Genomic DNA, 15,438 nt, shown 5'->3' with positions numbered 1-15,438 from the left:
AAGAGATGTAACTAGCATCAGAAGACTCATTTTTCAGATACAGTTTCTCCAAGGCCAGTGCTCTCCCCATTTAAAACTCTACCTTTTTTTTTCAAATACCTATCAAGAGTGCAACTGGTAGCTATTTTCTCCCAACATTTGTTACCAGTTTTGAGGTGTAGTTCATGTACAATTCTTGCTTGACGCTGATATGAGAAAAAATATCTTCTATATGTAATTTTTACATAGCTGGAGTTCCCCTATTTCAACTCTATTCCCTCCCATTTTACATACAGATAAGAAAAAAAATATTTTTCTACTAAATAAGTGCATATCAGTCTTTTGTTTTCCTAAGATAATGTTGTTGTTAGCTGCGAAGTCGTGTCCGACTCATCGCGACCCTATGGACAACGTTCCTCCAGGCCTTCCTGTCCTCTACCATCTTCTGGAGTCCATTTAAGCTAAGGCCTACTGCTTCAGTGACTCCATCCAGCCACCTCATTCTCTGTCATCCCTTTCTTCTATTGCCCTCAATCTTTCCCAGCATTAGGCTCTTCTCCAGTGAGTCTTTCCTTCTCATTAGGTGGCCAAAGTATTTGAGTTTTAGCTTCAGGATCTGGCCTTCTAAAGAGCAGTCAGGGTTGATCTCCTCTAGGACTGACTGGTTTGATCGCCTTGCAGTCCAAGGGACTCACAGGAGTCTTCTCCAGCACCAGAGTTCAAAGGCCTCAATTCTTTGGCACTCAGCCTTTTTTATGGTCCAGTTTTCACTGCCATACAGTACATTGCAACTGGGAAGACCATAGCCTTGACTATACGCACTTTTGTTGACAGGGTGATGTCTCTGCTTTTTAGTGTGCTGTCTAGATTTGCCATGGCTTTCCTCCCCAGGAGCAAGTGTCTTTTAATTTCTTGGCTACAGTCCCCATCTGCGGTGATCTTGGAGCCCAGGAAAATAAAATCTGTCACTACCTCCATTTCTTCCCCATGTATTTGCCAGGAATTGAGAGGGCCGGATGCCATGATCTTGGTTTTCTTAATGTTAAGTTTCAACCCAAGTTTTGCACTCTCCTTCTTTCCCCCCCCCCAAGATAATAGTATCCAGTTAATTCATGATTCTTACATAAATACAATAACTCAAGACAATAAAAGGCAAAGATAGAGTAAAAGTAACCAAAATGAAGTGGGAAGACAATACAGTAGCTATAAGAAGGAATCCAAATAATGAAAAAATACAAAGTTATTTAAGGTGCCCCACATGTGAACTAATCTGAAACACAAAATGTCAAGAGATACTCACCAGTTTGCCACCAATGATCCAAAACTGGTACCTTGAAAATCTTTTTGCACCATTCTAATGTATCCACATCACAGCGTTCACCAGCTACAAATAACGTTCGAAACCTACATTAAATAGGATTATTTTCAACATTACTTTCCTACCAAGAAATATAAGATAAAATACTTTTTATTGCCATTTTTACTGTGGGCACAACGGCACACATCAAAAATGAAATTTAGTTGCCCGCTCTCAAAGTGAAACACATACATGACACACCCCTAAAACATACTATATACAACATATGTATAGACCCACATCCCTACATATACATAACAATAAAATATTAAATACTGTCCATATTGAATATATAATGGAAGGAGAGTTCAAAAGATTAATGCTGTATGGAATGAAACTATGGCTGAATCTGGATGTTCTGCTACGGATAATCTATTATAAACCTATAATAGATGCAGTTATGTATACTCACTTTTTTACATTTTATATTTGAATGCTATATCAGCAGTGAGGGCAAAGTGAAAAGTCAAGCCGCCCCCTCCCAGATGCCATCGCCTCCCCCAAGCATTTTTTTTTGCTAACCTGCCTTTCACCTGCATTCCATTTCTCCATTCACTTCTCAGCCTTTGCCACATATTTGTGGGACAAAAAAAAAAGCTCCATGAGACTTTCTAACTTCTTGTGAGATCTCGCGAGAAGTTAGAATGACTGATGGAAGTTTTTTTTCACCCATAGTCCCACAAACACGTGGCGAAGGCTGAGAAGCAAACGGAGAAACAGAATGTAGCTGAAAGGCAGGTTAGCAAAAAAACACTTGGGGGAGGCGACAGCATCGGGGTGGGGGCGGCAACCTTACCCTGCATGGTGGTGGGAGGGTTAACGGCAGATGTGGGGGGCACAGGAGCGCAAAGCAGGCAGAGAGGAGGCTGGGCAGATTGAGGGCGCCACTCCTCGCCTCCTCTGTGCTGCTGCCGCCACCAGTTGATTTGGCCAAAGCGACCCAGCTGTCTCTGCCGCCACCACCCTGCCCGCCTCTGGCCCGGGGCAGCACCTCTGCCCTGCATGGCTGTCCCACTCGTGCCTGCGATTGGCCTCTGCACCACTGCTACCGCCAGCACCCCACAGTCCCGCCCAGCTCCACTCTGGCTCCAGGCAGCGCCTCTGCCCTGCTCAGCTGTTCTGCTCATGCCTGTGATCGGCCTCCACACCACCACCGGCACCCTGCAGTCCCCCCCGGCTCTGCTCCGGCCACGGGCCATGCCTCTACCCTGAGCAGCTGTCCCACTCATACCTGCGATTGGCCTCTGCACAGCCGCCGGCACCCAGCAGTCCCTCCCGGCTCCGCTCTACCCCAGGTAGCGTCTCTGCTCTGCGCGGCTGCTCCGCTCACACCCTCTGAGCCTGCGATCGGCCTCTATGCCAATGCCGATGCTGAATTCACGCAACAAGGACATGTATCTGGGCAGCTTGGGTGAGAGGAAGATGGGCTTCGTAGGGCTGGACCCCAGCGCCCTTGAGTCCTCCCTTGAAGGGGCCCTGCTGATCGCCGGCTCTGAGGCGGTGACAGTGGCAAACACAGCTCAATCCTCAGCAAGCCCCATTTGCTACCTCCTGCCCAATGCCGCTGCCATGAGGCCGCAGAACAAACCAGGCAGAGGTAAGGAATTGGGTCGGTGCGGTGAGAGAAGGGTGCTCTGCAAGGGTTGGGTCTGACGCACACAGGGCTGCTGCCTCGCTTACAATGGTAAAGTGGATTTTTGTAGAAGATAATTACCCTGTTCAATTAAAAATACAAGTTTCACTCCAATTCATTGTTCAGTTCTATTTACTGTAAAGGCAGAAGTATAGAAAATAATACTTCTTCACCAACATATTCTAATATGCTAGTTTCAGAAACTAAATAATATGCATAGGCCTAACAATAAAGAAAAGTGGCAATAGTATTAGAAAATGATGTTTGCTAAAGACAAAGGGAATTAAGTTACCAGGTAACTGAAATTATCTGACAATATCTTTCAAATACATCCTGAATAAAAGAAATGAGATTAGAAGTACATCTGTCATTTAACAGTCACCAATGAATTACTTGGAATAAATAAACACAAAACAAGTTTAATGTGAACAAGCCACATTCAGAGAGTGTTGTTCTTGCTGTCCTAGTTTGTGGAGCTTATGCCATTTATCCTATCAAGGCCTATTTTAATGCTATTTCTGTTTTCTAGGGCTTTGCTATCACACCCAATTTTGCATCATTTGCAAATACGATAAGCAAAGAAACCAAAATTCACCTTGACAAATTGTACTGTTTCCCCAGGACAGCCTCAGGGTCCTGTTGACGGATTGCTCTAATTGCAGTTGGTGCAGTAAAAAAAGCCACTACTCCATATTCTGACAGCACACGGAAAAAAGCACCTGCATCCGGAGTTCCTACAGGTTTTCCCTACAAAGAGATTAGTTTTAAAAATGTAATTGGGTAAAAAGTATTCCATAATTCTTTCACAGTTTAAAGGCTCATTGCAACTATGGCATCAACTTGTCAGCAGAATGCTGAAACAATGATTAAAATGCATTTGTATGAACATGAGGAAATTATTCCTATACACCTATATTAGCGTGTCAAGGCTGTCTGGTGATGCGCTGAATAAATTACTGAGGTACAAAAGAAACATGTCTTGCAAGCACTGCATCAAATTGTCACCAAGTAATTATTAACATATTGCATACACATCTCAATAGGTACAAAACCAGACTGACTTTGTTTGACCTTCAAGCAGACTCAAGTCTGGTTACTATTACTTGGGAATCCCAGATCTATAGGCTAAACTAAACTCCTTCCATATTGTTATCAAGAAAACTCCACGCAGGTATCCATGGAAATTATTGAAACTGAGCTCAACTCAAGAGTCCTCACTTATTTTCTCTCTCTCTCTCTCTCTCTCTCTCTCTCTCTCTCTCCCTCTTGCAAGTGAGGACCATGGTGGATGGGGTGATGATGCACACCTGAATTGGGGGGGAAGGGGCTTCTCCTCTTTCCATGAGTCATTCTTTTGGTTCCTTTTACCTATATAAAGCTATCTCAGAGGCTAGCCTGACTTTGGGAATGCTTTCTTTTTCAAAATTAACCTTTTAAATTCCTCAACAACCTGATGCTAGTATTTTCAATAAAAGTCACTGTCTTAGTAACCTGCCTGGGCCTTGCAGGCATCTTCAGTGAGATTTCTCGTTGTTCCCACAGTGGAGTAAAGCAATAGGCTCTAAGGCCCAGAAGCCCACTGATGAAATATCCTACTGGAGAATACTTGCCTGGTACCCACAACATCCCACTCCCCCCCCCCACATATAGCTAGTGTTTCTCTATAATCTTAGTTCAACCTTCTAACTATAACTTCTATAACAAAGGCTATAAGATACAGAAGAACAGCCTAAGCATCCAAGCCACCCTAATTTTGTCAAAATTACTAGTGATGGTAACTTTACAAATTAGTTATTTGCTAACACTGTACATCTTGCTGATCAATCTGACCTCGTGATGGAACCAGAATAAAAAATGTATATAAACAAAAATGTATGTATGTATGTACACATACACACACAGACACAGTATAAATGAAATTGGTTTGTTTTTACTACTTAGTTTATTATTTAGTTTATTATTTCTAAAATAATAACTGAAAAACAAAAAACAAAACACAAAGATAATCATGACAGAAATACATACATTATCAGAAAAATGCATAATGTGTATTTTTAAAACAGTTGTTTCTAAAACTCACTGCTTAAGAATTTGAACAAAACATAGTTCTCCAGATGGCATATAATGAAGAAAAAGTATTTAATTTAAAATCAGAGGAAAAAGTTTCCAATCTTCTCCTCTAGTGTGTAGACATGTGGAACATGCAAGCTCCAATCTCACTTTAGCTTGCTTACATAGTGCTAAAAGGGATAAGAGGGTTCTACAAATTATGTTTCTCCAAGAAGACTTCCTAATCACCTCAGAACCAGACATTCTACATGAGACTGATGAAAAGCACTATTACTAAAAGTAGTAATAACACATGTTAATTAACAGAGGATTTGTATGTGTCTGTTCTCTGTTTGCTGAACTAAAATGAGTTAAATAATGAAAATTTAAAAAATAATCACCTCATATAAAACTGTTGTATTCCCATGCAGAAGAGGTCCATAGCAAATGTAAGAATGGCCAACCACCCAGCCTAAATCAGAAGCAGCCCACCAGACCTAAAATGAGATATAAAATGTAATTAAAATATAGGCACTGATTTTCTTAATTGAAACGTATTTTATAAACTGAAATTACCTCTTTAGACTTAAGTCCATACACAGCTGCCATCGTCCAGTTTAGCATAACTGCATAGCCACCTGTTGGTCTGACAACACCCTGAGTAAAAAAAATGATATTTAAATAGTTCATTAGAATTAAATGAATTCTTGCAGGAAATTAATATTCTTCACCTTAATTCTAGGAGCTTTCAGAATTTCAAGCATAGTTTGCAAGATGCATAAATTTGTTCTTTATTCAGAATCTATTTTACATGCAATATGGGGAATGTGTAATTCTATCATAGCAGGGGGGGAAATTGAGATTCTGCAATTCAGCTAATCCAAATGCATTTATTTAAAGCATAGTGAATATTCTGCAATCCTCCAAATACTTCTGAACTTTAACAAAGTCATAATAGGTGGAAGTATAGTTCAATAACATGTGGAAGATCATAGGGTTCCCATCCCTTTTTAGGAGAGTAAATAGATGTACGAATAATTTCAGGTAATTGAAAGAAAACAAGCTGTTCTCAGTCAAATCACTACAAAATGCAGTTAGTATTTTGGAGGTGTATAGCTTCCATTTTCTAACCCACATCATTTTCGTGTAGAAACGGTACAGGCTGGAAAATCCACACATTTGAATTCGCATGCTTACCATTTCTAGTATTTTATTTATGAAAACATCTTTTGGAAGGACATTCTATGGTTCAAATCATTGTTCAATTTAGTGTGCGCATGTGAGGCAGAAAGGGAATGGAATTCAATGAGACAGCTGTTATTTCCAATCCACATGTACCCTTCTGACTTCAAAGAGACCACCCATAGCTTAGAGTGCTGCCAGAGAAACTGCTACAATGGCTTAATAGACCTAACACTGAACACCACTGGAGAAGACCAGGTCAGTTTTTCTTAGGCACATCCAAAACACATGCTGGAGCAGCACATCCCACCAGTTAATTTCTTTCCTCCCCCAAGCATGGACAATCTTGCCTGGTGTTAACCAGCCATCCTTACAAATCTTCAGAGTCAACTGGTAAAGCCGCAGCTGAGTGACCGAGTGGCCCAGATCAATCACAGATTTGAGTCTGCAGCTGGCTAGTTTGACCACATACTACTTCTTAAGGGATCTGTGCCTATAACTGCTCTGCTCCTTCTCCTTAACAGAAAGGCATGGGCTAGTTGAGGGGAAAGTATAGATGAGCAGAAGACCACCCCCCCAAAAAAGGCAGCAATATTCACAAAAGAGGGGAATGATTCTGGAACAGGATGAGCAGCAACAATGTTTATCAAGTTGTATCTCAACAATAGCTGGAATAAGAGCTGAAGTAATTGAACCAGGAAAAGGAAAGAGAAAAGGGAACACATTCTTCCTTCCCTATTTCCAAATGTTGAAAAAGCCCTAGCCCAGGGGTAGGCAACCCCGGCTCTTTTATGACTCATGGACTTCAACTCCCAGAATTCCTGAGTCAGCATAGCTGGCTCAGGAATTCTGGGAGTTGAAGTCCATGAGTCATAAAAGAGCCGAGGTTGCCTACCCCTGCCCTAGCCTGATAAGGTTGAAAAACTCCGCCCATTCCTACTTGCCTTGGTTTCCCGAAACCATCCATTTACATCAAGACTGAATGTATCATAAAATAACAAATGTATTTTAGAGGTCATTTGGTGCCTGCCTATATCTTTTAAGGCAATTAGGAAATATTTTTGTAAAAATGCCTATGCTTTTAATATTTAGTTATGATACATAAACATTCTCTCTTAGATTTACAGCTTTCCTTTCTTCATTCTCGTCTCTGTTACAGAAGGTGGCTCCATTGCTATACTCTGTCCTCTTGTTCTTATGAGAATTCTTTTATCTTTTGTTGCTATTTCTTCACACACACACAGTAAAATACCACTGATTTTAATCATTATGCCACCAATATACCCAAGCTCAAGCCTTTAATCATCCCTCACTCCATACAGAAGCAAAGTTGTGCCAAATCAGTTAGAAGGATAAACAGAATTTGAATACCAAAACCCCCATAAAAAACTGGGGGTGAAACTAGAAGGGAAAAAATGTCCTGTTTTAATTAAATGAACTTTAATAAAATATTGCCTGATCTGGAGTAGAACTTAACTTGATCACAAGTGTTTCTATTGAAATACAGACCTACCTTGGGTGTACCAGTAGTTCCCGATGTATAAAGAATATAAAGTGGATGGTCTGAATGTACAGGAATGGCGTCACATGGCTTTGCTTTGGCCACTTCTTCATTCCAGTCCAAATCACGTCCTGGTTTAAGAGAAACAGCTCCCTGTATACAAGGAGCTAACATTATGTTTTGTAAAACTGCATTTAAGTACACACAGAGAGAAAAGAATAAAAAAAATAACAAAGCTTCTTTATAGAAGACTTTTAGTAGATATAGTAGCAAATATAAATGTGTATATTTCGAGGCTGTAAAGAGCAGGAAATTCAGATTAAAATGATGAAATGCCACAATCTAATGAAATCAGAGATTGCAATTAGGCTCTTTAGAGAAATATGATTTAAAAGACTAGAGCAATAAGGAACATAAATTTGGTTGCTATAATTACCATATTAGGGCGCCTATAAATCAGAACTCTTTCTGGTTGGTGACTGATCATCTCCAATGCTTTCTCTAGAAGTGGCACATATTCCACTTTTCTTCCAGGTTCTATTCCAAATGTGGATGTTACAACCAGTTTTGGCTAAAAAAGAGAGTATATTATACATACATATGTATGAATATACATATGCATATGTACATATAGGTGCATACATACACACATACACAAACTCAAATCGTACTAAGCACAAAGATCATACCTCCTTCTCCACAAGCAAAGAATCCATTCAGCATTGAAGAATCCCAGGGTCTTTCCCCCACAATTACATGCATAAATGCTTGGTTAAGTAGAAAAATGATGTGCATGCATTTGCAGCAAAACAAAAGAATACCCTGTTTTCATGTTTAGGATTACAAGTTGTTTCAAGTCTTGGATTCCTCACCCTGTGGCATAAATTTTAAATTTAAATTAAAAACTTTTATTTTTTCCCAATATTTAGTGCAAGCCCACAACACTAAAAAAAAAGGTAAAGGTTCCCCCGCACATGCGTGCTAGTTGTTTCCGACTCTAGGGGCCGGTGCTCATCTCCGTTTCAAAGCTGAAGAGCCAGCGCTTGTCCAAGGATGTCTCCATGGTCATGTGGCCAGCATGACTAGATGCCAAAGGCACACGGAACGCTGTTACCTTCCCACCGTAGTGGTCCCTATTTTTCTACTTGCATTTTTACGTGCTTTCGAACTGCTAGGTTGGCAGAAGCTGGGACGAGTAACAGGCGCTCACTCTGTTACGCGGCACTCGGGAGTCAACCCGCCAAACTGCCGATGCAAAGTCTGAACTCAGTGTATCTTTTGCCTAACCTAGGAGTTTTTGCTAATTACATTAAATACAGATTTAGATTGTTCAAAGTGCAATCATTACTAGTAATGTCATATTAATCACAATTTAAAACTTCCCTTATTAGGTATACCCTCCAATGCAGAAGTTCACTAACCAGTCGAACCTTTATTTAGGTTAGTTCAAAAGGTCTCCCAGTTTAAAGACTAACTTAGCCTGTACAAATGGCACGGTTCCCAAAAGAAAATATTTATTATTACCAGGGCTTTTTTTCTCATAGAACGCTCAGAACGGAGTTCCGGCACCTTTTTTGGATGGAACCTTGTAGGGAGGGCAAGGTGGGTCATATGACATGTGTGAGTTCCGGCACCTTTTTCTTTTACAAAAAAAGCACTGATTATTACGGTGAAAATGTTTCATCTATACATGTTGCCTGTATATGTATATGTCTGGGTAATTGCATATTGATTGTATCTCTGTATTTCCCTTCAAACTATAACACTGTCTTTGCAAGTATGCAGAAAAGTACAGCATGGGCTACATATATTGTACTTTGGGTCATGTAATAAGGAAGGAGGGCTTAGAATGGAACAGTCAGCAACACTCCAAAACTCTACCCAGCTGCCCTCCCTATGCATGAACAAGATGGGAGGATATTATTTTCCTCAACAGCTCCTAGCCCAGGGGTAGGCAACCTTGGCTCTTTTATGACTCGTGAACTTCAACTCCCAGAATTCCTGAGCCAGCCATGGTGGCTCAGGAATTCTGGGAGTTGAAGTCCACGAGTCATAAAAAAGCCAAAGTTGCCTACCCCTGTCCTAGCCAAATCTGGTCCATCTTCAATTTTCTCACTTCATCCCCACATAACATTCAATCTTGTTCTGATTTGGGAAAGTTATCCTGTTGATAGGCAAATAGAAAAAGCTCTGAGCCTTTTTATATCCTTTGTTTCCAACATTTCACTGGATTAGGAAGAGTAAAAACAAACTCCAAGGATAGTATGAAGAAACCAAGTTTAATTTTGTCCTGCAGCTAACACCCAAACAAATCATCCTCTCCAGAATCTGAAAGAAATTTCACTCACTTTTACTCCTAGCTTTAAACTATACTTTCTGAATGCTGTTAGTCTAGAGAAAAATAAGAATTAGCCACAACATAATCCTCTGTAAAGCAGGCAAGCACTAGCGCAGAAGAAGTTGGAATTCTTTAACACTATAATTGATGAATATTACCTGTAAAAAAGATAAGAAACAAGTTATCTATGGCCTCTGATCACAACATCCAAATTCATTCTAGTGAACTCATTGGGGAATTATCTTTAATAAACTTATTGCTAGAAGATCCAAGGAAATCTTATTAATATTACTGATAAAACCCATTGTTCACTGCTACCATAACTTTTAAAAAAGGAATCAATGTGATGACAAAAGCATACAAAATAATTAGCTAGCATCATCCAAAGCAGGATTAATCAACATCGTGTGTACTTGTTTCAGAGTATCTAGCATTTAATAGGCTTCTTGCCTCAGGTGACTTTTTCAGAATAGTTCTGAGTGAAAAAGAAATGAAAACTGGAGGTAATAGATATTATCCTTTCAATAAATATACATTTTATGCTTTATCACAGCATGCACTCTATAGTTCCAATGTGTCCAATGCTAAAAGAAATTGATTTTTGATTGAAAGGTTATATGGATCAGTTAAGCTTCTATTAAAAGAGCATGCTGTCAATGTTTAAATTCTGTCTAAATTCATGCTATGTGTTAAGTTCTTTGAATTTTCTCAAATTCAGAAAAATCAAGAGTTATCAAATTATCCTTCTCATTCAAGCCTAGGTCAGCTTACTTATAAGTAAGTTACTCTTTTAGGTGCAACTTTAGGTATGAAATTACTCCAAAGTAAGTGTAAGCATTTTTTTCAAGGCTGAATAATAAAATACCTATCAGTATTAGTTATTTGTGGTGTGATAAATAACAGTACAAATGGAATCAGTTCTGATCTTCTTGCACAATTAAGCTGGGAGAAGGAAAAGTTCGTGTTTAAAATATTTATCATAAGACTGCCATTTTCTCTCAGAACATGGGACATATTTATTACCTTGGCATGATCAATGCGACTAGACAGCTCTTTCGAAGCAAATCCACCAAAAATAAGACTATGTACAGCTCCTATTCTTGCACAAGCCAACATAGTGTACATTGTTTGTGGTATCATTGGCATGTAGATGACAACACAATCTCCTTTCTTCACACCGTGACTCACCATAACACCAGCTAGCTTGGAAACCTGGAAAAGTAGCAATTTATGTTTATTTTTCTGTTATCACAGTGTTTTTCTTTTTTTAAAAAAAACAAGTTTTATTGGTTTTCCAGTTAAAATCTACATATTTAGAAAGCATCTTAGTGACTGGGTAATCAGAGATTCAGTAACAGAGTTTTCAGTACATTAATTCAGGTTACATTATCAAAACTTCCTTCTCTATTTCCCTTAACATTTCATACAACAAGTTTAAACTAACGAATTTCTAGAAAATAGCATGGTCAGTTAAAAAAATTGTCAATTCAATTTCATTGAGATATATCTATGTCCTGTTATTAAATTTTACCTAATTTTAATTTTAATCATAGTATTCAAATTTACCCTTTAATATCCCAAATAATATTCACAACCCAAATTTCCCTTATTTCATTATACCAAAAACTGTAGCATGTCACATATACACAATGGCTGAATAACTATGCTCTACCTAATAAACATTGTTTCACATCTTAATACATCACACGTTATTGATAGGACCATAGCCTATGTTTATTAATCTACATCTACTTACACACAGCCAGATTCTGTTTTAAATTTTAGCTAATTCTTAATTCTTAAATAGAATAATCTTAACTTGTTATGTAAAATACAAAAATACAAAAGCAAATACGGTAGTAGGAAACAAAGATAAGGGAAAGGGGAAAAGAGAAGTGTGGAATAGAGGGGGGAAAGAAAAAAAAAGTGTCGACTTTCGACTCCCTTTGTTGCAGTAAAATAAGACATTAAACATCAAACCTCAACTTTTTAATTTCCATACTAGTATAAACTAGCCATTTCTGTAACAACAAATCAGTTTAATCAGTAAAACCCAAAATCAAAGTATCATTTTTTTTCCACCTCAAGCTCAAAGAGAGAGATTTCCAAATTTATATGGTAAGGGAAGAAACCAAGAATTAATATAAGTTACTGTCAAGATGCTAAAGAAAGAAGGGGTTTGGGTTTACCAGATTTGAAATTGTATTTTGATGCTTGTTGTATGGTCTGGCAAAAAGAGTGGGTGAACCTCCAGAACAAGAGGCTATCTGATTTGGAAGGTCATGAATTAAGGTTTGGATGGCACGGTTCTTTATGGTATGACAAGGTTAAAGTAAGTTTTGATTTCAAAACTTAACTATTTAACTATTGTTCAGACTTTATTAAAAGAATCCATGTGCTAAAAAGGTAATCCCATAGGGTTAGTTAGGCTTATATATTAGTACAGAGTAAGTTTCACTTTGATACAAAATCATCTAGTAAGAGCCACTGAAAACTTTCCACAAGCTTTCCAGAATATACAGTATATGGCATGTCCCACCATTTCACATCCATTTTTTATAAAAGACAAGAGTGAAAATAAAAGCACATACTCTACCAAAATCTAATGCAAAATATGTATTAAAAATTAAACAGGAGAGTGTAGGTTGTTTATTTAAAGTCAAATCAGAGGTTCATTTTAATTTCATTCTGTATTTATTATGAATTCTTTGTAAATTTAGAAAGAATTGTAATAAGTTTGTCTCTTTCCGCAGTCTCATATTCTTGTGTGTATGTGTACACACACACAAATACACACACAATGGATGAAAACTAATCGAGGAAGGAAGCAACTGGAATTAAGGAGAAACTTCCTAACAATGAGAACAATTAACCAGTGGAATAGCTACTTATCTGAAATGTTATAGGGTCTCCTGCTTAAGCAGGGGGTTGGTACAAGTATTTTTGCATATTTTATTAATATTATTATATACTTAGATTACATTGTTTGCAAATAGCAGTAACAATTTGCAATTTGCGAATAATCCGACAACTCAGAGCTTTTCAACCAGTGGTACGGGTACCACCTATGGTACATTGGCACCTGGCAGATGGTACGCATCCATCCTAGAAAAGTGGTAGTGGGGGAGAGAAATGAGCAGAATTGGTGACAGCACCGCACAAGCCTGAGTGAGAGATGGCTGGAGCTGCAGGGCTGTCAGGGCTCAGCGGAAGCACCAGGATCAGCGCCAGGCTCCAGCTGGAGCTCGGCGCTGATCCTGACACTTCTGCTGAGCCTAGAAGAAGCGCCAATCAGCTGGAATGTAGCAGCATCTCCAGGGTCTTGTGATTTACATTCAGATGCTTGGCAACTGATTCATATTTATGACGGGCACAGTGTCCCAGGGTCATGTGAAGTGACCAAAACCTGCTGCAACCACCCAGCAGCTACCAATCCTCAACAGAAATGCTCACAACAATGAAAACCTCGGACAGGAGGAAGAGCGGCACCGGGCGAGCAGTCGTCTTGCTCGGCTGTGGCTTGGGGGGCACTTTTTTCAGTGCCATTGTAACTTCAAAAAGTCACTAAGCAAACTGTTGTAAGTCGAGGACTACCTGTACTTCATCACTTTTTTCCTTTTTTTTTTGGTCATCAAGTTTTTGACATCTTGCTAGGTGACTGGTGGTACTCGGATGTTGCCATATCCTAAAAGTGGTACAATGGGTGAAAAAGTTGAAAAGCCCTGCTATAACTTTTATGCTGGTTGAAGACCAAAAGAAAAATGAAACCAGTTGCAATTACTTATGCACTTATTTCTTGATGCAGATCAATTTACCTCTTAAAATATATCTCTGGTATATCTATTCTTAAAACACTAAGACTGTAATTTATACCACAAAATATTATTCTTTGAAAAGAATTCATATAAACACGGAACTTCAGACTATAAATTCTACATAGAAAAGAGTGTATTTGGCTATATTCTCAATTAGCATCACAAATAAAACTAAGCATCAATACAGATTACAGAATTTGCATTTCATGACATTACATGTTAATGTGCAAGGGCTTTCATGGAGAGCTTTTGTAAAAAAAAAAATAAAAGACACAAAAATATTTACAAGGCCCAAGGGTATTTTAATTCATTTGTTCTTTGATATAGTCCTTTGTCTTTCTATTATAGGCAATGGACTTGCATTTTATCTTCCCTAGTTTCTAAATAAATGTTGGAAAAACAAAATATCCTTATCCAATATCAGAAAAAGCAACCTATCAACAGTAAATGTGCTGTCTCTATTTTAAAAATATTAGTTGTAACATACTCTCAGAAAGAAAGAAATCCTTAGCACTCTATATGTACAGTGAGGGCAATATAGCTTATTCCTTTCAAAATCACAAAGCATAGATTGAGTAGATAGATTGGCCTTTTCAAATCCTATATAATGGGGAGAGGAGGGAAATGTGTAACTTGCCCAGAAGGCATTCTAATTTCTATTATTCAATGTTTCTCAAATAATGGTCTAACTACATATGTAGACCTTGATTCTGGTACATAAGGAGAATGTTGTAAGAATACCACTCTTATATCATATTCAATGTTACATATTTGTTTGCAGTTTAATTCAATTCACATATACTCTTATGCATCATTTTCTAAATAGAGGAAATTCTGTATGGCATCAGGGTGAACCAACATTTTTTACACATTTGATCAAGAAAATAGTTCAGTAGCTTTTATCTGGCACAATCCATCAAGATGTATTCGTATAACGGCCCGTATAATGAAGAAAGCTGAGAACCACATAAATACTTAGATAATGAGTAAACACAATACAATATCCTTAGAAATCAACAATGTGCCTGTCTTTACGAGAACAGTATGTTTTATTTTTTTAATATATATTTCACAGCATGTTTTCATTTAGACTTAAATTGTCAGAATTCTTTTGACCTATCAAAGTTTTATAGCAAGGGCGTAAGAAATATATATCCACAAATTTTTCTTCTGTAGCCCCCAGATTCACCAGAATTCTGGTGGGTTTCAGCAAACATTTTGACTTTTTTCCAGTATCAGAAATTGAGATAATAATGGGCAAAATGGGTACCTAAAGCTTTGCAGGCACTTAATACATTTATTTCACCTTGTACAATTACTGAAACCTCTTCTAAAATGGGCCCTGGCTCTGCCTACTTCTGGAGTACAAACATCACCATTTCAAACAAAGCCCTCAAGCTACAGTATCTGATATCTTGCCTTGTAGGTACAAGAGACTGTTACACTTTTTTGTCCTTTTTTTTAAAGAATGATGGAAATTTTACCTTTGGATTCAATCATTAGAACTTTCTATTTTCTATGTATTAATCTGATTCTTCCATGGGAACCTTTAGTACACTTTTTTCTTGTATCTTTCACGTAGGC

The 15,438-nt window shown here is 38.2% G+C and overlaps 1 protein-coding gene across 3 annotated transcripts in view; it reads right to left on the bottom strand.

Moving 5' to 3' along the window:
- The window catches only part of ACSS3 (acyl-CoA synthetase short chain family member 3), a 54,973-nt gene that overhangs the window by 22,728 nt on the left and 16,807 nt on the right, over positions 1-15,438 (bottom strand). For 2 of the 3 annotated variants that reach the window (XM_083365138.1, XM_083365137.1), the window contains exons 3-9: positions 11,063-11,251; positions 8,138-8,272; positions 7,714-7,854; positions 5,595-5,675; positions 5,420-5,515; positions 3,565-3,716; positions 1,280-1,383 (exon numbers count right to left, since the gene is read on the bottom strand). In XM_083365138.1, the coding sequence (XP_083221264.1) occupies positions 1,280-1,383; positions 3,565-3,716; positions 5,420-5,515; positions 5,595-5,675; positions 7,714-7,854; positions 8,138-8,272; positions 11,063-11,251 (898 nt within the window). Of the gene's footprint in view, positions 1-1,279; positions 1,384-3,564; positions 3,717-5,419; positions 5,516-5,594; positions 5,676-7,713; positions 7,855-8,137; positions 8,273-10,049; positions 10,082-11,062; positions 11,252-15,438 lie in introns of those variants that run through there. The other variant, XM_083365139.1, reaches the window with a different exon arrangement.

This window comes from Vipera ursinii (assembly GCF_947247035.1).
Source record: "Vipera ursinii genome assembly, chromosome: 6".
NCBI lineage: Eukaryota > Metazoa > Chordata > Lepidosauria > Squamata > Viperidae > Vipera > Vipera ursinii.
This window is presented reverse-complemented; position numbering and strand designations above follow the sequence as displayed.